The sequence below is a fragment of the Malurus melanocephalus genome, unplaced genomic scaffold (genome assembly GCF_030028575.1).
Source record: "Malurus melanocephalus ecotype Western Australia unplaced genomic scaffold, MMel_1.1 scaffold_162, whole genome shotgun sequence".
Classification (NCBI taxonomy): domain Eukaryota; kingdom Metazoa; phylum Chordata; class Aves; order Passeriformes; family Maluridae; genus Malurus; species Malurus melanocephalus.
Window position 1 is genome coordinate 260,745 of NW_026623394.1, and position 23,428 is coordinate 284,172.

General features: G+C 55.6%; 3 protein-coding genes across 4 annotated transcripts in view; 2 read left to right on the plus strand and 1 right to left on the minus strand.

The window, feature by feature from the left end:
- The first annotated feature begins 4,887 nt into the window (after positions 1-4,887).
- Positions 4,888-14,181, plus strand: SLC47A1 (solute carrier family 47 member 1). Its single transcript, XM_057371926.1, has 17 exons — positions 4,888-5,027; positions 6,908-7,009; positions 7,457-7,525; positions 7,857-8,005; positions 8,150-8,192; positions 8,783-8,827; positions 9,202-9,299; positions 9,545-9,642; positions 9,962-10,075; positions 10,264-10,331; positions 10,626-10,734; positions 11,106-11,181; positions 11,482-11,551; positions 12,112-12,244; positions 12,489-12,583; positions 12,814-12,895; positions 13,266-14,181. The coding sequence occupies exons 1-17, from the start codon at positions 4,932-4,934 to the stop codon at positions 13,517-13,519; spliced, it is 1,701 nt and encodes a 566-aa protein (XP_057227909.1). The 5' UTR covers positions 4,888-4,931; the 3' UTR covers positions 13,520-14,181.
- A 214-nt stretch (positions 14,182-14,395) lies between these two features.
- LOC130576931 (multidrug and toxin extrusion protein 1-like) lies at positions 14,396-21,380 on the plus strand. 2 transcript variants are annotated; one of them, XM_057371925.1, is made up of 18 exons: positions 14,398-15,005; positions 15,261-15,437; positions 15,528-15,629; positions 15,800-15,868; positions 16,131-16,279; positions 16,376-16,418; positions 16,523-16,567; positions 17,069-17,166; positions 17,284-17,381; positions 17,884-17,997; positions 18,078-18,145; positions 18,368-18,476; positions 18,611-18,686; positions 18,765-18,834; positions 19,116-19,248; positions 19,559-19,653; positions 19,966-20,107; positions 20,452-21,380. In XM_057371925.1, exons 2-18 carry the CDS (start codon positions 15,267-15,269, stop codon positions 20,667-20,669), a joined length of 1,800 nt encoding a protein of 599 aa, XP_057227908.1. In that variant the 5' UTR covers positions 14,398-15,005; positions 15,261-15,266; the 3' UTR covers positions 20,670-21,380. The 2 variants fall into 2 exon arrangements, with proteins under 2 accessions (XP_057227907.1, XP_057227908.1); XM_057371924.1 differs by having other exon boundaries at positions 14,396-15,005; positions 16,131-16,418.
- Positions 21,094-23,428, minus strand: part of ALDH3A2 (aldehyde dehydrogenase 3 family member A2) — a 12,707-nt gene continuing 10,372 nt past the window's right edge. The window contains exons 10-11 of the mRNA XM_057371931.1: positions 22,142-22,377; positions 21,094-21,995 (exon numbers count right to left, since the gene is read on the minus strand). Of these exons, the coding sequence (XP_057227914.1) occupies positions 21,969-21,995; positions 22,142-22,377 (263 nt within the window). The 3' untranslated portion in view covers positions 21,094-21,968. The remainder of the gene's footprint in view (positions 21,996-22,141; positions 22,378-23,428) is intronic.

The window sequence follows — 23,428 nt, forward strand, 5'->3', positions numbered from 1 at the left end:
GAGAAGGTGTGGGTGCCCCGTGTCTGGAAGTGCCCGCGGACACGCTGGATGTGGCTCTGAGCAATCTGYTCCGGTGGAAAGTGCCCGTGGGAGAGCTGTGATCGCACCCAGAGCATCTYACAGAATCAACCACGTTGAGAAAAGACCTCTGAGGTCATCGAGTCCACGCTATGACTGAACACCGTCTGTCAATCGACCAAAGCACTGAGTGCCACATCCAGTCCTTAAACACCTCCAGGGATGGTGACTCCACATCTCCCTGGACAGCCCATTACAGTGCCCAATCACTTTTTCTGTGAAGAAATTCTTAATGCCCAACCTAAACCTTTCCTGGTACAGTTTAAGATTGTGTCCTCTTGTCCTGTCACTGGTTGCCTGMGAGAAGAGGCTGACACTCACCTGGCTACAACTTCACTTGTAGAGAGTGATAAAATCACCCCTGAGGTTCCTTTTCTCCAGGCTAAACAACCCCAGMCACTCCTCATAGGATTTGTTCAATAAGATCCCTCCCAACCCAAACCATTCTGTGAATTCCCACTGGCCCCGTGAAGGTAGATCCATCCTTCCTAAAGCCCATGGAGGGGCTCCCTGTTTTGTTTCCAAAATCGACCATAAATACATATTTACCCCTATCAAATGCAGGCAGAAAAACCTGAAAGCCGATCCAGAAGCAYAAACGTAAATTGGGCTGCATTGAGTTACACGGTCTGGCTGGCTGGGATACAGAAAGGAAATAAAGCAGAGACGGTGACATGCAAACCAGGCTGTAAAATGTTTTTGCTCTTTGTAATCAAAGTCTGCAATCTGCAAGCCTGCAGAATTCACTGTAGGATCCTCAGCTGCTCCTGACTGTTGTCCGTTTGTCCACGCTGAAGAAGAGCCCCCAAACAGCACACTTAAATCTTACTATCTACAGAAAAAAAACCACCTTTATTTTTATGACCCTTCCCTATTCGGTTCTTCGTTATCGTTGCTGCTTTCAATTGTATTTAAAATCGTTGTGTAGCAKCCAGAGCCATTAGGGGATGCTTTATAAATACAATTAATTATCATTATTATTATTATTACAGCTTTACAATCTCTCTTTTCTCTTGCCAAGACCTGCTCCCTAGAGGTGGTTCAAAGCAAGAGAAGTTTTGTCTTGTTTTTTATTTGTCCTGCCTTATCTGCCTTAATTAAGTATCTGGGTTCTTCAGGGCAATKAAGCTGTTTTTTAAGTCTGCAACCCTGAACTCAACCAACCCATGCAGCAAGATAAATRTTCTGCTGTAAAAATAATATTTATGGCTGCAGTTAATGCATCTGGCCCCATTTTTAGTGARCAAAGCAGGARGAAGATGCTCTGAAATACAGAACAAGCCAAAAGCATTTCTATTTTAAAGAACAAGAAAATAAAATGAGGAAACAGCTGTTCTTTAAAAAAAAAAATCACTAGGTGAGTTGTGACTGAACTGAGATTACTCCATGAAAGCACTTAAAATGTGGTGGGTGTCTGCCCAGGTGCTRCTTCTACAGCAGAATCACAGATTCTCATTTAAAATCCAGCTTGAGACACTGGAATTAAAGAATCAGGACAGCATCCCAGGGCTTTTAACAAGCAGTTTCTTGTTCATATAGAGCCATTGCCTATCTGCATTTTTTCTAACTCCTATTCATTTCTTATAAGCTCTGATTTTTATTATATTGCACCCGGGTTGACTAGTACATACTATATTTTTCACTAAAGTATTTTTGTCCGAAGTATTTGCCAAATATTTGGCGTGTATTTGGCAAATGATTGGCAAATTTTGGCATTTTCCCGGATGTTTAATAGACACACACGGTGCTTTTTAGGGTCTTGTCGGCATGGAAAAATACAAACACAAAACGAGGCAGGGTTAGAAGTGCAGAGCCCGAGGGGCGGAAACAAGAACGGCTGGAAGGAGGGATCTGGGTCCATCCCCGTCCCTGTCCGCTCCCGGTGCTGCGGGAGCGCCTGCGGGAACCCCGGACCGGCGGGGCTCCGGTGCCATCTGCCGGGAACACCGCGCACGGCAAGCGGGGACCGCGACCGCGACCGGGAAGCGAGCTAAAGGTGCTCAGCCAGGAAAAAAAGGAGGCTCAAGAGGACCTTTTCGCGGTCCAAAACTCCCTGGGATGAGATCGTAGCCAGGTGTGGGTCGGTCTCTCCTCCCAGGTARCAAGCGATAGGACAAGAGGAAAYGGCCTCGAGCTGCAGCAGGTTGGATATTTGGGGAAAATTCTTCACCAAAAGGGTGGTCAAGACCTGGAAGAGGCTACCCAGGGTAGTGGTGGAGTCATCATCCCTGGAAGTGTTCAAAAATCGTCTGGATGYGGCACTTATTTAAACATGATTTTCCCTAAGTACCCATTGATGGCCCTGATCATCTGATCCTATTGGTATGAAGCTTCCATAAAAACTAATTTGATTGCAAAAATCTCTTTCGTTTTTAATTCAGCTGTATTCTGAACTCCATGTTGCACTGAGGGGAGTGGATTTTTCACAGTATGCAGATATCAGCGAGCAGCAAGGTCTCTTGAAGGAAAGGCACACACTTCAAACAGTTCCATGTTGAACATAAATCCATTGTGTTCTGACTTTTTTCTTATTTGGTAGCTCTTAATCACAAATACATTTATGGGGTGTATTTTACAGCAAGATGTGTTTCAGAATATGAACGTACATATCCAGAGGAAGCCCAGGGCAACCATCCTGCTGGGAATCTGCAGGAAAAAAAAGGATAATTCTGCTCTGCACATGATGCAAGTCTGCTGCAATCCTTCTCATCTCAGCTGTTTTCTTCTGGAGTCGCATCACCCTCGCTGAGCACTGTGCAGGGTCCCGACTGCTGAAACCAGGTCCAGCAGRGCAGGCCATCTGCCTGCTCCAGCTGGTTTGTGGCTGGTCACACATTAACTCCTTTAAAGAGGTCCGTGTTAAGGTATCATCCTCCCAAAACTCTGCTCCGGATTCACTGGAGGTCTAAAATGTCCGAGTTATTGTTCAGCGGAATTTGACCTTTCAAATTCTCCTAACTGGTGTCGCAATCCTGTTAATATCCGGATTGCTGAGGGCAGCTGGTGGTACCTTTGACCGTCCTCATTGTCTGTGGGCTCCGGAAGATGAGTCTCACTGAATCCCATCGGGCAGCTGGCAAGGTCCTGGTCCCTGTCACAGAGGCAGTGCCAGGTCTGTTGTGCCAGTGATGGGGGAGGCCTCAGGGCACCCCTGCTCATCAACTCAGGTTTTGGGGTGCCCGTTCTGCCTCTTTCCAGCAGGACTGGGATCCACGCGTCACCAAGGAAAAAAAAAACAGCGCTTCTGAAAGCGACCTGAGTTGATTTCAAACAGCACCAGCAAAATGCAAGGAAAAGGATTTCAATCACAGCTCTTCTGTGTGTGTTTGGCTCACCGGGGGCTAGTCCAGGACCTGGTTCCTGGGACTGGGAGGGAACTTTTCTCCCCCAGCCTGAAAAGATGAACTTTTTTTTTTTATTATTTTCAAAGTCCTTTTCCGCAGGTTTCTGCCCGATTCTCTCCCTGCTGTTCAYCAGCCCAGGGTATTGATCTCAGCAGGGTCACCAGCAAACTTCAAAGGGACTCACACTTGCACTGCTCGTTGAGGACCACGAATAGCGCCATCTGAGCCTTATCATTTCCCCTCTGTCTCCAGGGGAGATAATGTCACCTCAGGAACCCTCCGGCCATCTCKCAGCCAGGCTGGTGACAGTCACACCACCACTTATCACCTTTTCTGTTTCTTCATAGCTGCGCCTGCAGCACCATCCCGCAACCACCGCTCTGCTGGCCACAGGGGAGGAGGGAAGGATCACTGAAAGGAGCCTTTTTTTGTCCTGAAAAACGCTGATTTCATCTGGGCACATAAAATCAGAATGACTGTGACTCTGACTCACCACTACTGCTATACAATTTTTCATGACGTCACATTGTATTTGTAGGGACAAAAGGATAAGTGAAACATTAACGAGACTTTACAWTTCTGGCTGGTGGCACCACAGCTATAAGGCACCAGGGCAGCATTTAAACAGCTGGAAAACCGAGCCCCAYTTTCCACTGTCATTTTCCGTGCGTTAGAAATAGATTTGGTTACAGCTGCTTGGTTACGAGTACCTRCACTTAGGTAAAATTTCACTCCTGTAACAACCCAGCCTCCCACCCAAACCAAATCTGCTTCTTGCCAGGCGCTGGGCAAACAAAACCATTCCAGCCTCCTCACCCTGCCAGCTTCACCACTGGGCACCGGCCTGYTGGGTGGGAATTCCTGGATCAGGGACAATCCCTGCTCATGAGGTATTGGTGGGTGGATGGAGGAGAAGGGGAGGCTGCCCAGAGCCGGCTGCCCTCCACAGTTTCCGTGGTGCTGATGGCAGAGGGGCTATTTCTTTGGTCAGATGTCCTGTTCCTGTCCCTGTGCTGGGGGATCGGGCTGGCAGACAGCACCGAGCGTGTCCTAAACCATCGCCCCACAAGGAGTTCCTCAGTCCACAGCCACCACCTGGGGATCTCTGCACCTCCGGATCCCCATCCCAGAGCCCATGAGCGGGAGRGCTCCAGATATCGGGGAACAAACAGGGGGTCCCCTGCTCTTATCACAGCAGATCCCCAAACAYCAACACAGGCAGGGGATCCCCATTCCCCAAAAAACCCCCGATGGGCTCTGGCTCCGGCCAACACGTGTGTGTGGGGAATCCCCAGCTGCCCCCACGCGGTCGGAGCGCGGCCGTGGGGTCCCGCTGCCGTTCGGCGGAGGGTCCCAGCCCTGACCGGAGCACGGAGCTGCCCGAGCCGTGCCGTGCCGAGCCGTGCCGTGCCGAGCCGCCCCGCCCACAGCCCCGCGTTCCCGGGGGCGGAGGCGGCCCGGCCGTGCTCGTACGGCGGGCGGAGGCGGCGCGGGCGGTAGCGGCGGGCGATGGCGACAGCGCGGTGCCTGCGGGGCGCCCGGCGCCTCCTGCCCGCGGGGGCACGGCAGGAGTGCTTCGAGCTGGCCCGGCTGGCGGGGCCCGTGGTGAGACCCTGCGCGGGGTGGGCGGGGAGGGACGCGGGGGATACCCGGGGGACACCCCGGGAACACGGTGACCTCCCTCCGGAGGTGCGGAACCGCTCGGTCGCCCGGAACCGGGCAGCACTCCCCGAGCGTTCAGGGATGCCGAGGAGGGAAACCTCGGGCCCTGCTGGCTCCGTGCCGCCGGGCTTCGGCTGCCTCCAGCCCCCGGGCACGGCTCTACGACCGGGGATGTGCCTCCCGCCCCGGCCGGCGCCAGCGCGGTCCCTCTGTCACTCGTCACGCCTGGGCTGGCGCCGGATCCTTATTCTTTGCCCCAGGAGCTCTCGCTGCTGCCCAGCATGGTCCCTGCTTCCCTGCGGCGTGGCTTTGGAAGAGCAGTGGCGGGCTCGGGAAAGGGGAATAAGCTGTTAAACTGCTCAGTGAAACCAGGCTGCAGCCCCGACCGCGCTCACCCCTTGGGTGACAAGCGAATCACTTCGCTTCGTGCCAGGTCCATGCGCCCTTCGAGCAGGCTCTGGGTGCAAAGGTACCCTGTGACTCGCTGTCCTGAAATCCTCCCCGGACTGGAACAGCGTTTTCCATTTGTCTGGACCCTTTGGGGGAAAATGGACCCTTTGGCAGTTGGCAGTGACGGTGCTGAGCTCATTTCACAGAGGCTTCCACAAAGGGGAACCACGCACCACAGCTCTGGTCTTAACCAATTGCGTGTGAAATTCTGTGTTTTTRCTTTTCTGCTATATCTGGTAAATAAGTACCAACTGTTAAACTTCTCAGAGGCGCCCTCCCTGACATCAAATCCCTCACCTGCTCTACTCAGTCAGCAGAGGAAGATCAGACTAGTTTCAGTTTCTGAAGCTAAACACATCAAACCCTCTCAGTCCCCTCRGCCGTCCTGCCAGCAGCACAGCCTGCTCCTCCACGTGCACAGACACCTCAAACCAAAGYTCCAGCTGCTGTTTAATGATCATTTCATGATAAACACCACACTGGGATGATGGTGGAGGTACAGAGCCCTCCTGATGGGATTACTCACAGCAGCAGGTCCAACATGCCCGGGCCTGGCMGCGGGATTGCATCTGCAGGCAGCAGTGGGAGGTCTGAAGAGGAAAAGAATTGTTCTGCTCTTCCTCTGACCCCACAGAGCTGTTTTCTCCAGCAGCACTGGGCTCTTGGTTTGCTAACTGCTAAGTGGAAAGAAGCATGAACAGCTCCTGGGCACGGTTTCCAGCTGTACCCACCCCTCAGTGGGTATAAATGTCCCTAACTCCTACCATCTGGGTTTGAGCTGTGCCATGACTCTRCTCTGGAGGCTTGTGGAGGGGATGTCCTCTTGCCAAGGCAAAAGGAGGTCTGGAGTGCTGGAGTGCAATGTCTGCTGCAGCATCTTAACACGCTGCTGGCAAGGAGCACGCAGAGCGGCCTTGGTGCCTCTCCAGGAGGAGAGGATGTTGTGGTTTTGGAGGAAAGTTTTCCACAGATGCACGCAAATGCGGAAAAGCACTGGGATGKTTTATTTTCCCTTCTCTGTGCAGCCTTCATCCTGGGAAAGAGGATTTCTAGTGAAGYCATTAAGCCTCTCTTAAACGAGGTCATCTGGCAGATAGGCTATGTAACACCAAAATACCACAGGGCAGGTAGATGTTTRCACTCAAAGACAAAGCCACCAAGAGCCCATGTGAGTCCTGGAGSTGCCTCCCCTGCCCAGCAGTGCTGGGCAAGTGGGGATGAATCCCCAGAACCTCAGCAGAGCCCTGGCTTCGAGGAGTGGACAGAAACACCAGGAAACCTGAGTGTTCATAGCCCAGCTCCTGGTGGAGGGGTGGTGTTCCACAAGCCCTAACAGGTCCTCATCTCACCATCTCCTTCCCTTCTCATCGCAGTTCTTTGCCCAGCTGCTGGGGTTCCTGATCAGCGTGGTCAGCTCCATCTTCTGTGGCCAYCTGGGGAAGGCCGAGCTGGACGCTGTGACCCTGGCCGTGTCTGTAAGTATTGCTCTGATTCCCCTTGGATTTAAAACAGATGAATTAGGTGTCACCAAAAAGAGAAGAAATAGAAAAACCAAATGTGTATGGGAAGGCCCTGTTCTTCCTTTGGCCCTGAGCACAGGCAGGAGAGGGCAGCTGAGCAGTCAGTGTCTGTGCCAGTGCAAGGCCAGCACCTGAGAGCCTCTGGCCAGCTCTCTGAACCCACCAGACCTGGGAGTGTAGCCAAGAGCAGAATTCTTTGTTGTGGTCCTTTAGATCTTCCCCCTTGCTAGAGGATCCTTTCCCCCACCAGAGAGGAGAGGAGGCTCTTTAGTTAACAAGACTGTGTTATTCTGACAAAGAGAAAAGGACTGGAAAACTTCCCAAAAACTTGTAGCAGAACTGTCTCCCCACCCAGCTGGGAGGGACACGATGCTGTGGGCCAGTTCCCTGTCTGTCCTCCAGGTCATCAACGTGACTGGCATCTCCATCGGTTCGGGCTTAGCCTCAGCATGTGACACGCTGATGACCCAGGTCAGTAGCAGCTCCCCCCTTCCTGTGCCTGCTGGGGTTTGCTGGTGGTGTYGCCTCCAGTGCAGGGTGATCTGGGCATAAAGGACAGGGGGATGGCAGCTGCCASACAGAACAGGGTTGCAGACACCCTGGCTGAAGCCTGCTCCCTCCCCAAGGAGCCCTGGGTCGTGCCTGGGTACCAAAGGATTTGCAATTTGCCTATGAGCATTACACCCAACCAGCCTGGCATTCGTAGCTGCAGGGCATGGGAAAGACATTTAATTATCCTGAGGGTTTGCCCAGACCCTTTGGCTCCCTGTGGTGCTCACCCTGACCCTCTCTCCTGCCTCAGACGTACGGCAGCAAGAACCTGAAGCAGGTGGGCACCATCCTGCAGCGAGGCATCCTCATCCTGCTGCTGTTCTGCTTCCCCTGCTGGGCCCTCTTCATCAACACCGAGAGGCTCCTCCTGCTCCTCCAACAGGACCCCGAGGTCTCCAGGTCAGGRGTGAGATCCAGCCCTTCTGGATCAGCCATTTGCCATGTAGTGTTGAAATCAAGGCTCTCTGGAGCTTGAGTGCAACGCTGTTTGGCTTGGCTCTTACTCTGCTGGATCATTAACTGGGGAAACAACTCCCTTTCCAGGTTAACTCAGCTCTACGTGATGATCTTTATCCCAGCACTTCCTGTAAGTCTCTGCTAAAGCTTTTAGAAGCTCTRTATCCCTTGGTAACATCAGGGAAAGGAGGGAGGGCCTTTGCTGTGGGGCTCACAGGGCAGGTTTGGGGTTTTACAAYGTGCCCCTTGACCTTGTGCTATAGCAGATGTGCTCTGGCCAGCAGCTGCTGGACCAGCACAAGGGGATCTCTCATCCTCCTGTGCAGAGGTTTTTGCTGTGGCCATGGAGCTGGTGGTGGACATTGGCACCAGGGCCTCCAGGCTCACTCCGAGCCCTGAGATTAAGGCTGGAGCTGTTCCTACACTCACAGCAGCTGGGCTCTGACTCCTCTGAGGCAGGGAGCAGAACCTCTTTAGCCTTTCTTCCAAACTTTTCAGCCTTTCTCATGCTGATGAGGAAGCATTGGAGATTTCCCATTTGGAGACTGGCCAATGGGAATGGGATGTTCCATCTGTCACTCTTGGGTTTGGGTACTGGCAGTGCTTCAGCTGGAGCACAGAGATTTTGGAAAAAGGTGGTGGGGTCTGATCAATCAGTGTTCATGGTCACTTGGCTGTTGAACCACAGTGTGGTGATGAACTGAATCCTCACTTTTGCAGGCAGCGTTCCTGTACCAGCTGCTGACAAGATATTTGCTGAGTCAGGTATTGTACAATCAGCCATGGAATAAAGGTATTCCCAGRAACATGGATAAGCTTGGGGGTCTAAGTTCAGCCTGTTCTGAGGAGAGGAGAGCTGAGCTGAGCAGTGTGTGATGCACAGCTCCCCAGGCAGCCCTGGCTGAGCTCAYGGCAATCACCTTTAGCTGCCTCCATTTCCTGTGTCCCAACTGTGTGTTTTATGGGCTGCACGAGATCCTGAGCTCTGCTGGTCTAACACAGCCCAGCCTCACCTAGAACAGGAGCTTTATTCTTGGCTTTCTCCTTGGGCATTGCTGAAGGTCCCCCTTGTGTTCACTGGGTGGGCCTTGGACTGTGTTTTGGGGAAGCGAATTCCAAAGTTCTTCCTTGGCTTCCAGGAGATCATCATGCCTCAGGTGGTGACCGGGATTGTGGCCAACATCCTCAATGCAGCCATGAACGCCTTCCTCCTCTACGCTCTGAAGCTGGGCATGGTGTAAGTGCCAGCAGGGCTGGGGACAGTCCCTCCCTGGGTGCAGGGGTTTGCTCAGGGCTGGGGGTGTGTTCTGGGTGCCCAGCTTTGTCACCCTCTCCCCTCAGCTCCCCACCTGCAAAGCTGAGGCTGGAGGGATCCGTCCCAAATCTGCAGCAAGGCTGCTGTGGGTGCCTGTGGGTCTCTCCTGCTGTGGCTGAGGAGGTGGGGAAGTATGTCACTTGTGACCTGCTTGTCTCTCTCCCCAGGGGCTCTGCCTGGGCTAATGTGGCTTCTCAGTACACCGAGGTCATCCTCCTCRTCCTTTACATGTGGTGGAAGAAGGTCCATGTGAAGACCTGGGGAGGTACTGCTAGAACCTGATCCTTCAGAATACCAGAGTCTGGCCCTGGGAATTTGGCATTGTCACCAGCATCTGACAAAGGGATTGCCATCTCCTCACAGTGGGAAGAYGCTGTAGCCATGTCCTCAAGGCCTTTACTGCAGCTCCAAACACATTCTTGTCAAATATTCCATCTCAGGGATGCAGCATGGCCCAGCAGCAATCCTGGGCTGATGTCCTGTGATGTCCTCTGAGCTGCAGAGGGTGTCCAGGAGAGGATGTGGTTCCCCTTTGGAGGAGGAGAGGGAKGACATGTTCATTCTGCTTCACCTCCTTGTTGCAGGTTGGAGCAGGGAGTGCCTCGTGGACTGGGGCTCCTTCATCTGGCTGGCAGTGCCTGGCATGGTCATGATGTGCATCGAGTGGTGGACCTTTGAGATCGGGAGCTTCTTGGCTGGTGAGTCCAAATCCTCTTTTCTCGCTGATTCCTGGTGGCTGCTGCTTGAGAGTGTCCCCAGACCCCCCTGCCAGCAGCCTCCTCACCCACAGGRTTGGGTCTGCAGGATGCTGCAGGTGTTCCCATTTATCCCATGGGATGAGATGTCTCCTTTCCAGCCAGTGAAGGAGGTGTAAAATTTTTTGCAGGGCTAATCAGTGTGGTGGAGCTGGGTGCACAATCTATCATCTACGAGATCTCTGGTGTTGCATACATGGTAAGGGCTGGGGCTGTGAAACCCCAAACAGCCTGGGAGGAACCCCAAAACAGAGACCCTGTGGCTCAGTGCTGAGGTGGGAAGCTGGGGTTGGTGGCAGGCAGGGGATGCTTCCCAAGCCTGGCATGCAGCTGGACATCCAGGGCGTGCTGCAGATGGAAAATCACTGCAGTAATTTGTCCCAAATTCCCCTCTGGAGCAGAAGAAAATCACTGCAGGCTCTGTTGTCACTGCAGGCTCTGTTGTCACTGCAGGCCCTACTGTCACTGACCTCTCCTGTCTCCTGTTTCTCAGGTGCCTCTGGGCTTCAGCGTGGCTGCCAGTGTCCGAGTGGGCAATGCCTTGGGAGCGGGGGATGTGGTGCAAGCCAAGACCTCCTGCATCGTTGCACTGCTGTGCACAGGTCAGTCCGGTCCTGCAGAGCAGGGTGAAGGGCAATGATCAGCAGATGGTTCAGTTTCCTTCTGACAGGGCTGGGGACCCCCACAGGAACCCAAACCCACTTGTTTGGACCACGGCAAGATCCTGGCTCATCTTTTCTGTCTGCCAAAGCTTTGATAATTCAAAATGCAGTTTAGTGTTCTGTCCTCACACTCCAGAGGGTGGAGGGAGTACCTGGGGAGAATGTGAGCAAAATAGACTCGTCCTCTGCTGTACTATCATTCGGGTTTAGCAAAGTCCAGTCCCTGCCACAAGAAGCCCTTAGGTCTGAGCCTGGGTCTGGAACAGGATGTGCTGCCCTTGATGCAATTTGACTATTTCTTTTTCTTGCAGGAGTTTTTGCTATGGTGGTTGCAACATTGCTGGGAAGCCTCAGGAACGTGGTGGGATACATCTTCACCAATGACATGTGAGTTAACAGCTTTCTTTCAAGTATTATTGCCTTCTTGGAGGGAGTTATTTATACCCCAGAAGCTGCTGACAGATAAGAGTTCATAAACCTCCAACTGGCAAACATTCCTCAAAGGTTCCTCCCCATTTCCTAGTGTCCCTGGGCAGCACAGCTGCTTCTAACACTGAGACACTACCACGGCAGCAGGCTGGGATCAGGGAAGTGGATCAGCCTTTGTGGCTGATTGAGGAAGATCTGTGAGAACCAGGGGCCAGGTGCTGCTGCTTCCCCTGATCAGTCTGTACACCTTCCCAACAGGCAGATTGTCAGCTTGGTGTCCAAAGTGATGCTCATCTTYGGCCCGTTCCACTTGCTGGATGCAACAGCAGTGAGTATTCCAGCACGGGGAGGGATTCTCTCTGCAGCTTGGGGGGCCGTGAGGGTGTAAATCTGCCTGSAGCTCACTTTTGATCTGTTAAAATGTTCAAGAGAGGCAAACAGAGAAAACTGCCAAAGCAGCTGCTTGTGTTGCCTGCAGCACTTCAGTGTCCCCTGTGCTTGTAGCTGCCCCTTGCTGCAAACAGCCCAATTTTCCCTCCTGTTCTTCCCTGGGCAAGACTCCAGATTTTTACTGGTTTATCAAATCAACACAAGTGAGCAGCTGGCTCTTCAGAGATACCAGGTTCTCCCAGCACACTGGGATATCCAATAGATAGCAACTTTGGCTGTTTCCTCCTGTGGTGTCCTGGGGGGAGGGAGCTGGGCACTGTGGGGAGGCTCTTTGGGATCTGCTCGTTGTCTGGAGTGAAGRAACCTCACACCCCGTGCTCCCAGATGTGGCTTTGCTCCCTCTTGGCTTGGCAGGACGGTGCTGTGGGTTTCCCTGTCCCCAGGGCTGTGCCACACCCCAGAGTCACCCACAGTGACCCCTYTGCCCTCTCTCCCCAGGCGACCTGTGGCGGGGTGCTGCGGGGCACGGGCAGGCAGAAGCTGGGTGCCATCGCCAAYGCCATCAGCTATTACACCCTCGGCTTCCCCATCGGCATCTCCCTGATGTTTGCAGCCAAGATGGGGGTGGTAGGTACGTGTGTCCCCCTCCTGGATGGAGGCTCAGCCCCAGAACCCATTCCTGCATCTTACTTTGGATCAGTGGGGCTGGATTGCACGCTGCTGTTTCAACACTGAGTATGTGGCAGTAAATCCAGGCTTACTCCAGCTCCCCCTGGAGCTGTTTCCTTGAAAGTTCTTGGGCTGAAGTCCTCGGGCATTCTGRCAGTGTCAGGTTTTCCTCAAGCCCTCTCTGAAGTAATTTCTCCTTCCTGCAGGTCTGTGGGTTGGGATGATTATTTGCATCTCTGTACAAGCCCTTTCCTTCTTGACTTTTGTCATCCGCATGGACTGGAAGAAAGCTGCAGAGGAGGTGAGAATTGTGCTTTGCTCTGGTGATTCTTGAAAGGTGCTGAGTGAGTTCCTGTCTCCGTACAACACTGCAGCCCTCTAGGAGGAGGAAGAAGGGAACTGGGGTGTACTTCTCCTGTAGCAGAGGAGGAATTTGGTGCTGAGAATGCTTGTCTTGGGAGAGTGGAGGGTTTTCTGGGCTGGGCAGAACACCCTTGCCCTGAGAAGAGCAACTCTTCCCTGTGTTTCTAGGCTCAAGTCCGAGCTGGAGTGAAAGAACAAGTGGAAGACGTGAACTCCAATGGCACAGCTGCTAACAAAACATCTGCTGAGGGTATGTAACTGAGCCTGACACAGGGAGGGAGCCCAAATTCTCCACCCAACCCCTTCCTTTCCTTCCCAATTGTGGCAGCCATGTCTGTCCTGCAGGCTCAGATGGCTGCAAAGAGCACAGTGCCTGGTGCTGGTCCTGGGCCAGCAGCGCTTCTGCACTTTGCAATGGGGTACAAGAAATGCTGGCTGCTCCAGGGAAGTGCCTGGACTGCCACCCCCTGCCTGCCTCACCTGGGGACAGCTGCAGCTGCRTGTCCCAGTGTCCCCAAGCCTTGGGAGAGGACCCTCAGGACTGTCACTGGTGCTTGTGCAGCATCAGCCTGGAAAGCCCTGGCTGGGGAGCTCCTGCAGCGCTCACCTCTGTCCCACAGGTTACACCTCTGTTGACACGGACACTGGGGACACTGGGGACACTGGGGACACCGTGGTCCTGCCTGAGAGCATCGTGATGGGCGAGAGGCAGCCTGAGCACGAGCTCAGCCCCCAGGAGGAGCCCGTTGTTGTCCCTGTTGTTCCMCCTGTGGAGTGGAGGGCTGTGATCRTGCGCCGGGTSCTGGCTGCTGCTGCTGCYRTCGCTGTCCTGCTGGTGGGAGTCCTGGTGCGGCTCCTGACGGGCAATGGCTAAAGCCAGGGACGCCTGGGGAGCTGTGCACAGAGCAGGAGGGTGTGTGGCAGTGTCCCAGGAGGATGGTGGGGGAAGGAATTGCCCCTCAGTGCCTTACAAGAAGTCCCTTTGCACGGTTTCTGGTCACCTCACTATGTTTTATCCCACACAAAGAGTTCTTAAAGGGGGTGAGGATGTGGCACCTGGGAAAGAAAGTGCCTGAGAGCTGGTTCCTCTCCTGCACTGCACTGGGATGTCACTTGTGAGAGGTGGCAGTGTGTCCTGGGGCTGACCCAGAACAGAGACAGGGACCTGGTGCTGCTGTTCTGCTCTCTGGGGACATTGTTCCGTGTCATCTGCTCATGGCACGGGTTCCTGCTGCCCACAGCACACTTGCTCACACGCCAGCCTGTGCCAGCATCTTGGCCTGGCAACCTCCACTTGCAGCCACTGTGGCAGCACAGAACAAAGTGGGTTTTGCTGGAAGGTGTCAGACTCTGCTGTTGGGTGCCGGCCCTGACCCCGCTCTCCCTCTGCAGGGCGGGCACAGCGCCTAAAGCAACTCTTCTTTGCACTTTTGTAAGGTGGGATTTTYATACAATAAAGTTTTCTGAGTAAATGTTATGCTGTTTAATACGGTGCGAGCGTGACCCTGGTCATTGGCACGACTGTGCTGTTGAGAGGAAAGATGTGGGTCTGCTCCTGGCCCTGAGCTTTGGGGTGACACAACATGATCACTGTTGCCTTTTGGTACAAAAGCAAGGTTTGTGCCCCTCAGGTGCTTTCTGCGTGGCTGTGGGCACCATGGAAGAGGGAGGTTGTGTTGCACGACCCCMCAGAGCCATCAGAGAACTGCCCCATGTCATAATGCCAACAGCCCATAATGCACTGAGTCCCCCTGGGCCTGTCCCCGGGATGTCACCTGCAGCTGGTGCCTGTGACGTGTCACATGCTGRGCCCTGGGTGGTCAACACCTCATAGAGCAGAGGTGTGGCACCTCCCTGTCACCCCACAACCCACCTGGTGCTGGTGGCCTGTGGGCTGGGAATGAAAAAATGTGACACGAACAAGCTTGAAACTGCCAGCGTCCCCTGCAGCAGTTAGAGGACGTGGCAGACTGTGCCCTGCTCAGAATCCTGGTAGGTTTGGGATGGGAGTGTGGGGACAGGGACAAAGTGTCTCGCTGTGCCCCGTGAGTTATCCCAGCCCACCGCCYGCTCCGTGCAGGTGGGGTCTGCCCTGGGCAGCATCTCCCCTGCCCTGCCCGCCTCCCTCCGGGCCAGGGACTCTGTACTCGGCCTGGGGGAGCGGTGCCAGTGAAACCCGACCCGGCGGGGCTGTGCCGGGACAGCTGGAGCCAAGGGGGCCGGCTTGTCCTGGCCCCTGTGATGGGAGTGAATGAGCCGCTGCCCAGAGCCGCGCACAGSCAGCAATCCTCCCTCGCTGCTGCAAGGGCAGGACGGCGCTCCAGCCCGCTGCCCGGTGGAGCYGTGCTGAAGCAGGAGAGGTAGGAGGGCTCGCCGGGTGGATTTAGGACGGCTGAGCCCCTGCGCTGGCTCAGGACGGGCAGCAATGCCTTGCAGGGTGCGGCCGGGCTCCTCTGCGCTGTCAGGACCCTCCCGGGGCTCCGTGCCCTGCCCTGCCCCACTGCCCGCACTCCCCAYGGCCCGGCTGAAGTTCAGCCCCGCGTGGTTACACATTGCTCACCCCAGCGGGGKTTAACAGAGCGCGGAGGAAGGGGCTCGCTCCACTCTCCTGGCAGGGCAGCATGAAGCCGGAGAGCTTCCCCGAGGAGAATGGCATCGGGGAGGAAAAGGACGCCGGCCAGGGCAATCTCACCCCCAATCTCACCCCCGGGAACTACAAGAAGAAACGCCGCTGGATTCCGGAGACTTTCTGGGAGGACGTGAAGAAGCTGCTGGTGCTGGCGGGGCCGCTGGTAAGGACCCGGGAGGGGAGACCCCACCCAGCACAACCCCACTGCTCACCATCATCCCTAACCTTCGGCTCTCCTCTCCTCCGTGCTTAGATCCTGATCCAGCTGCTGATCTTCCTGATCCACCTTGTCAGCTCCATATTCTGTGGCCACCTGGGCAAGGTTGAGCTGGCCTCYGTCACGCTGGCCATCGCTGTAAGCACTCCCGGTGCCAGGCACCAGCTCCCTCCCTGCTGACTCTGGGATGGGAGATGGCAGGGGAAAAGGACGGAGCAGATTTCAGACTCCCACTTTTCCTTTCAGCCCCTCTCCCCACCTGAAAGCCTTAAATGCTCACCTTSACTCTTTGTGTTTTTAACCCGCAGGTTATAAATGTCACTGCCATCTCTGTAGGTTACGGTTTGACTTCAGCTTGTGACACCTTGATATCACAGGTGGGTAGGACACGCTGCCACTTCTCCTGGGGACATGGGGGGGTTCCAGCATCAGCTGATGATGTCCAGGCACCACATGGAGCCCTGGCTGCTCCTGCGAGCTRGGCAAGCTTATCCCCGGGTAAACAAGCCCATAACGAGGAGATCCGTGCTGCAAATCCCTCCCAGGCGGTCTTCAGGGCGGTCAGGGCTGCTCCACGCTCCGCAGGGTCCCCTTTACCCCAGCGCCGGCTGATGTCACTGCTGCCCTCTCACCTTGCAGACCTACGGCAGCAAGAACCTGCTGCGCGTGGGGGTGATCCTGCAGCGAGCCGCCATCATCATCCTCCTCTGCTGCTTCCCTTGCTGCGCCATCCTCATCAACATCGAGCAGCTGATGCTGCTCATCCAGCAGGATCCCGATGTCTCCAGGTTGGGTGGTCCCCTCATCCCTCCCGGCGTGGYGGGGCTGAGAGGAGGGTGGCCGTGGCCGTGCCCCTCCCTGAGCCCCCCTCTGTGTGCCCCCAGGCTGACCCAGCACTATGTGAATGCGTTTATCCCTGCCCTCCCGGTGAGTGCCCGGGGRCACCCTGGGTGCCACCTGCACACGGGGACAGGCTGTCCCCATCCTGCTGCTCAGCGCTGGCTCGTCTCACCTGCCCATTTCCCTTGCAGGTGGTTTTTCTGTATAACCTGGAGATGAGATACCTGCAGAACCAGGTGGGTCCTGAAGTCCTCACACCCACCCTGGCTCAGGGCTCGCTTCCACCACACATTCAGGGTTTCCATGCTCAGCATTCCCAGTGCCCAGGGGCCCCAAAACAGCTCTGACCCTGTAGATCACCCAATCCTACAGACAGGTGTATCCATCCACCTCCCTTCATGTTTCCCCACATCAGGGATTTACCTCCAGCACACTGTTTTTCCAAGCAGGCAACATCACTGGAAGTTTGGGGGCTTTTTTTCTGGAAATCATTTTCCAAGCAAGCAACATCACTGGAATTTTGGCACTTTTTTTTTTTCTGGAAATCATTTTCCGAGCAGGCAACATCACTGGAAGTTTGGGGGTTTTTTTTTCTGGAAATCATTTTCCAAGCAGGCAACATCACTGGAAGTTTGGGGTTTTTTTCTGAGAAAGGCATTGAGCACGGGGCTGGAGGGACCTTCACACCTCCCTCCCAAAACCTTTGTGAAGACCCCCCCATGTYCTCCCCTTTGCAGATGATCATGTGGCCGCTGGTGCTGAGCGGGTTCATCGGCAACGTCGTCAATGTGGCTGTGAACTACATCTTCCTCCACRTGTTCCACTTGGGCATCACGTGAGTGGCACCTGTGTCCCTTGGGGAGGAAAATAGGGCACCAGGTGATGGCCAGGGAGCACTGGGCTCACAGGGGCACGAGCAGGATGCCAATGACCTTTCTCACTTCCTCTGCAGGGGCTCTGCCTGGGCCAACACCATCGCTCAGTATTCGCAAACCATTTTCTTGTTCCTGTATATCATCTGCAAGAAACTCCACGTRAACACCTGGGGAGGTGAGGGCATCTCCCCTGCTCCCTCTGCTTCCTGCTTAACCCAAAAGTGTCCATAAAACTTCTATCAGGGGTTCTTGATAGAAGAGGAATTCTGCTCCTCTTGGTGGTGAAATATTAACCCCAGCCCGATGTGCCCCAGGTAGCGGCAGCAGCTCGTCACGCGTGAGCGCCGGCAGAGCTCCGTGCTCAGCACTAAACATTAATTCTGCAGAAATGAAACTTTCTGCTGAGCCTTTGGCAGGTTCATCCCCAAATCCAGATGAGCACAGATGTAAGAGGGAGGTTGTCCTCGGACACTCTGCCCTGAGAGGGATGAGCTGAGGGTTGTGCTGCTCTGTAGCTCATGRGACAGCAGTAGAGAGGTTGTGGGGTGGACACTGTGCTGCGGGAGATCCTGAGGAGCTGCTGGCTGTGAGAACAGGAACAGCACCTCAGGTGCTCTGAGGGATGTAATTCATGGCCAGCCTGGTCATCCATGGGGTGCTGTTTGTCCTCTCTGCAGGCTGGTCCAGAGAGTGCCTGCTGGAGTGGGACAGCTTCACCTCCCTGGCCATCCCCAGCATGCTCATGATGTGCATCGAGTGGTGGACCTACGAGATCGGCAGCTTCTTGATAGGTYAGTGGAGAGGGGAGGAAATGGCCARGCTTGACCCAGAGCAGCACCCACGGCCAGCACTGACCCCTCCTGTCCCACAGGCCTGCTGAGCGTCGTTGAGCTCTCTGTCCAGTCCATCATCTAYGAGGTGTCAGTTGTGGCTTTCATGGTAAGGCCCAGAGCTCCATGGKGACTGTCCTGAGACAGGCACACAGCAAAAATCAGCTCCAGCAAACCTCCAGCTTCCCYCTCTGCACCCAAACATTTCCCTGCTCCTGCCTGCCCCTCCTATGGAGAAGTTTTAAATCAAACCCTGAGCTCCATCACCCTCTCAGCTGGGTGGCTGTCCCGCTGTCACCGTCACAGTCCCATGTGAGCCCTGTGCTTGCAGATCCCCCTGGGGCTGGGCACAGCTGCCAGCGTGCAGGTGGGGAACGCGCTGGGCGCCGGCGACTACGAGACAGCCAAGAGATCCTCCACCACCAGCCTGATCTGCACAGGTCAGTCCACGGCATCCTGGCAAGCCTCTTCCTGGCCTCCTTCCCGTGGAGCAGGGAGGGTTTGCAGCCCTCTGCCTGCCTCTTCTCCCCTGCTCTCTCCCCCAGCCGGGCTCAGCCCTTCGTTGTGTTTTCAGGAGTGTTCTGCGTGATCGTCGGGGCCATTTTAGCCTCCACCAAGAATGTGCTGGGATACATCTTCACCAAGGACCCGTGAGTGCCCCCAGCTTTCGGCCTCGATGTRTAGAGGTCAGTTCCCAAAAGTGACCATCAGCTTTCTTCCATCCTCAGGGAGATCGCTGACTTGGTGTCGTGGGTCATGCCGATCTACATTGTCTTCCACTTGTTTGAAGCCCTCACTGTAAGTCCCAGGGAACGCCGCTGTTTTCCAAAGATCACCTTGGTGCTCAGCTGCAGCGTTGTGGGTCAGGCAGTCCAGGGTCCCTCAGACTGAGCACCAGCTCCCATACCAGGACCCTGCAAAGTTCCTGGGATCATCCCTTACAAAACACCGAGCRCATAAAAGGATGGTGACCCACAGGACCGGGCAGGGACACAGGAACAACGGGCAGAGACTGGGTCATCTCCTCAATTTGGCCGAGGTGATGCYCCCTGGCCCAGCCCCTCTCCCTCTCCTGACAGGGTGCCTGCAGTGGGGTGCTCAGAGGCATCGGGAAGCAGAAATTCGGTGCCATCCTCAATGGCGTGACTTACTACGGAGTGGGCTTGCCCCTGTCAGCCGTGCTGCTCTTCGCGGCCAAGATCGGTGTCATAGGTACAGAGCCCCGGGCACCGCACCCCCAAACCCCCCACGGGCAGAATCAGCTCTGTTTCGGGCTCACCACAACCCTCCTGCCTGGCTCTGCCCTTCTCTGACTTGTCTGGGTGCACTGGGGTGGGCTGGGATGGCTCCGGCCACTGCTGGCAGCTTTTACTCCAACTGGGTGGAAGTAACCGGTGCCAGGCAGCCCCACAGCATGACCACCCCATCCCCGTGTCCCTGCTGACCTGGCTGATGTCCCGGGATGTCCCTGCTGTCCTGGGATGCTGGGCTGGCTTTGGCTGACGCCGTGTGYGCTCTGCAGGCCTGTGGGTCTCCATGCTGGTCAGTGTCTTCATCCTCTGCACCTGCTTCGTCATCTACATCGCCCGCCTGGACTGGAAGAAGGCGGCTTTGGAGGTAATCCGGGCGCTGACAGCCCTTCCCTGCACTGGGAATGTCCTGCTGGGATGAGCAGGGCTCGGTCTCATGGCCAGTGCCCAGAGCAAACCCCAGCGCTCCCATGACATCCCTGTACTCAGCTCCCTCCTGCTCATGCTCTCCATGGCCTCAAAGTTCCCCCTGCCGCCCTTGTTTGGGGACACAAAACTCAGAGTAGGGTGACCCAAACCACTTCATCCCTGAGCATCACCTTGTGCCCCAACAGCTGCAGGGCAGCACAGCTTTGCTGGGTGGGAATTCCAGACTAAACCCAGCACGTTCCCTCCCCAGGCTCAGCGCCGTGCAGGAGTGGCCCAGCCAACACTACAAGAGGCGCCAGGCTTGGCCTCCGAACCCTCCCTCAAGGATTTGGATGTGTCAGCCCCCCAGCCCCACACGTACCTCCCAGCCAGGGCGGTGTTGGGGTCTGTCGGTACGCCCGGGGTTGGGTCTGGGAAGGGCTCCCACGAGGCAGGAACAAGCCCACAAAAGGGGAAATRCAGCGGGTGACACCCTCAGTTACTGGGAGAGCTGTAATTACGAGCGTGGGCTCGGGAGGGTGGTGACAGAGGGACGATCTGTGAGCAGCTCTCACCTGGCTGACACCCGGTCCCACCTCTGGGGGTGGGATACGGTTGAGAGCTGGAGATGTCCACTCTCTGAGCTGCTGCCCTGGGACAAAACCCTCCCTAGAAACCCCTCAATCCTCCCCAAACCCCTCAATCCCCCCAAACCCCTCCATCCCCCCACACCCCTCACACCCTGCTCTCCCTGCAGCGGGATTGGACGTGCAGAACGACGTGGTGCTCACATCAATCAGGACAGAGGGACCCCCGTACCAGATGGAGCTGCGGGATGTCAGGTCTGGTGTCGGCGCTCCGGCCACCCACGTGGTCACCAAGAAGCTGATGTTCAAGCGCGTGCTGGCGGTGGTCGCGGCCGTGGCCGTGCTGGCGCTCGGCGTCGCCATAAAGCTGATGACCAGCAAAGAATGACTCGCACCAAGGACTTTGGGGACTTGTTTTTGGGGTGAAAGCCCTTCCTGAGGGACGGACGTGCAAAGCACGGACCAGCCAGCGGGAAAATTGAGCCACACGGCTGCCCCACAGGAGCCAAAGGGCCCCTGGCAGYGTTGGGCAGTGTTTGCTCAGATATTGATTGGGATGGGGCCCCGAGGCTGCTCTGGCACCCAAAATGCTGCTCTGGGCTGCCTGGCACACACTGAAMGTGTCAGTGACCCCCAGCCCACACTGTCACCACCCAGCAGAGCTGAGCACAGCCCAGCTCCTGCTGCTGCTCCATGACAAACGCCCAATAAAGAATAAACCCGGCTGGAGGCGGGCTGGCTCCTTGGGGTGGAGGCTGAGGGCAGGGCTGGGGCCAGAGCAGGSAACATCCACACGTGGGTCTTGCTCTGCCCCTGGTGGCCTTCGCAGTAAAAACAAGGTTTTATTCAGCAAGGGTCAAGGTCAGCTCTCAGTCACAAATTTGGAGGTAAAAGACTGTCCAAAAATCAATAAACCCCTGAAATTCAGTTACAGAGGAGGTGGCTATGGCTGCTCTGCCACTCTGGACAAGGATGTCCCAAAYCTGGGGCTCCAGTCAGAGCAGTGCCCTGTCTTTGCCCCAGAAATGCAGCAGCGCAACAGTCCCAGGCACTTCTTGAGTCCTTGGGACAGCGTGGCCACAGCTCAGGTGGCTTTTGCCATCAGTTCAGGTGGCCTTTGCACACCTTGGATGGCTAAGGGTGGTTTCCCTGCAATGAGCATCACCCATGCCATCATGAGCCCCTTCAAGGATGAGATGCTGCAGGTTCTTCGAGGCTCCTTTCCTCTGYTCAGGGGACAACCAGCCTGGACTGTCCCCTGCAGTGAGACCCACATGGTGCCAGGCTTATTGCTGTGATGAGCCAGCTTCCTGTGGGGATCAGGTGAGGCATTACACAGATAACAGGCTCAGTAACCCTGGCTTTGTTTAGATACCCTCGTGCCAAACACTCCCACGTTCCCAGGAGTTTCTAGACTAGCTCCTGTTTACAGAGCAGGGTGGATGCTGTTTCCTTTCATCTGCCACTCATTGCTCAGGCATGACCCATGGCCTAGGTCTGGATGGATTCCTGTTTCAGCAGGAGCTGGAGCCTTCAAGTTGGGTGGGGAGTCACTGTTTAGGTGCATTTTGTTGTCTTCTACCTCTTCAGTGCATTGGCTGCCTTGGAAGGAATGAAATTGCAGCAAAGAGAAGTTCAGCAGCAGGACTGTAAGGGGTGAGCGGCGGGTCCAAGGGCTGGCTGGCCATCACCCCTCTTGCTGGGGGAACAGCAGCTGGAAAGGCACAGAAACAGGGATGAGTCCTCCAGGGAGGGAGCAGAGCCCAAGGGAATGGGGTGATGGAGGCTGAGTGCAGGTGGAGCTCAGGGGACAGAGCTGGGAGCCCACACTCACAGGGACAGCAGAGACCCAGAGCTCACCTTTGCCACCACGGCTTTCAGAGCCGCCAGCAGGGCCGAGATGAACTGTCCCACCCTGCTCCTGTGACACTGCTTCAGGAGCAAGAGCTTGGCCAAATGCACCATCTCCATGCTGCCAGGTGGATACCTCAGCTTGTTCACAGCCTCCATCTTCAGRTCCTTGATSAGGCAGGCGCGGCGGTGGGAGAAGGTCTCAAAGCTGAACTTGCCRTGGTAGGCGCCCATCCCACTGTGACCTGAGGGACACAGCCAGGCAGGTCACACCRTGCACAGGGACACCTGTGCTTCTCAAATTTGATTTGGCAGCCCCCAGGACACAGGGGAAGTTTGGTCATGCAGAGAAGCAAAGAGCTGCTTTTTTAGCTGCAAGAATGAGTGAGGACCTGCTCATTGCATAWCCAAAACACTAATGGGCCTTTTGACAAAGCAACCCTCTCCAGAAAATAACATTAATGGGAAAATGCAGCTGAAAGTTCCTGAATTTTCAAAGACCCAGCACCTGTCTCARAGGCTGGTGCTGGTCCAATGCAGGTGTGTGGGGTGGAGCAGGGACTCACCCACACCGCCGAAGGGCAGGCCTGGAACCACGGAGTGCATGATGACATCGTTSGCTGTCATGCCACCACTGGAGGTCTCTGATATCACCCGTCTGATCAGCTGCCAGAATGGGAGAGGGCACAGAACAAATCAAGGTGGGACACAACACCATGTACCAGAGCGGGGAGGGTTCAAGGTGATGCTTCCATCCCCCTTTGCTCTGCTTTGTTCCATGAGAGAGGCCAGTGTACACCACTTCAGTGCAGGATTTGCCCAGCTGGAAAAGCCACAAAATGAAAAGGCTTCTTGTCAGCCCAGGGTGCTCCTCAGCCCTCCCACCCAAACTGCCTGGGGCTGTTGTTTCAGGGCAAAGCCCTGACCTGGATTCCTRAGCTGGCACAACAGAGCCTGGAAGCTGGGGCAGACCTGGCAGGAAGCAGGACCCACCTGTGTGGGTGGAGATGTACAAACCTGGGAACCTCCAGAAGGAGACTGGGGACCCTCATGGCCCCCAAAWGCTGCAATTCACATGGAAAAGGAGCTGACACAGACCCTGCAGGCAGCTGTGTCTGGGAYCAGCCATGCTCAGGATCCAACTGTGCAGAGGTGCCTATGCAGAGGAGCACAGCCCAGACCCACCTGCTTGCTGTTGGAGAAGACATACAGGGCAAGGGGCTTCTCTCGAAGGTTGATGAACTCGATGGCTTCATCCACACTCCTCACACTCACAATGGGCAGCACTGGCCCAAA